General features: G+C 42.4%; 1 protein-coding gene across 1 annotated transcript in view; it reads right to left on the bottom strand.

Annotated features, from left to right (window-relative positions):
* Positions 1–148: 148 nt before the first annotated feature.
* The window catches only part of LOC116853343 (transcription initiation factor TFIID subunit 11-like), a gene marked incomplete at its 3' end in the record, with an annotated part of 30,775 nt that continues 30,614 nt past the window's right edge, over positions 149–309 (bottom strand). Inside the window, exon 4 of the mRNA XM_032834396.1 lies at positions 149–261. Coding sequence (XP_032690287.1) covers positions 149–261 — 113 coding nt within the window. The remainder of the gene's footprint in view (positions 262–309) is intronic.

Below are 309 nucleotides of genomic sequence, written 5' to 3'. Positions count from 1 at the left end.
AACATAAAAGCTACATTACAAAGAAACATACAAACATACAAAGCTACATTACATTATATTATAAAAAAAGTTATAAATTTATTTATTGTAAATAATTATATTTCCGCCTCTGCCGCCTCTGCGCCCCTGCCGCCCCTGCCGTCTGTACCGCCGCTCCCGCCTCGACCACTTCTAATGCCTCTGCCACCTCTACCACTTTTGCCGCCTCTACCACCTCTACCTCTGCCTCTTCCTCTTCCTCTTCCTCTTCCTCGTGCCAGACTTAACAATATGTTAAATTGTTCAGACTGCAAACAAGAATTCGATATA

The sequence above is a fragment of the Odontomachus brunneus genome, unplaced genomic scaffold (assembly GCF_010583005.1).
Source record: "Odontomachus brunneus isolate Ranch 3 - 2012 unplaced genomic scaffold, Obru_v1 Obru_scaffold_308, whole genome shotgun sequence".
Classification (NCBI taxonomy): domain Eukaryota; kingdom Metazoa; phylum Arthropoda; class Insecta; order Hymenoptera; family Formicidae; genus Odontomachus; species Odontomachus brunneus.
This window is presented reverse-complemented; position numbering and strand designations above follow the sequence as displayed.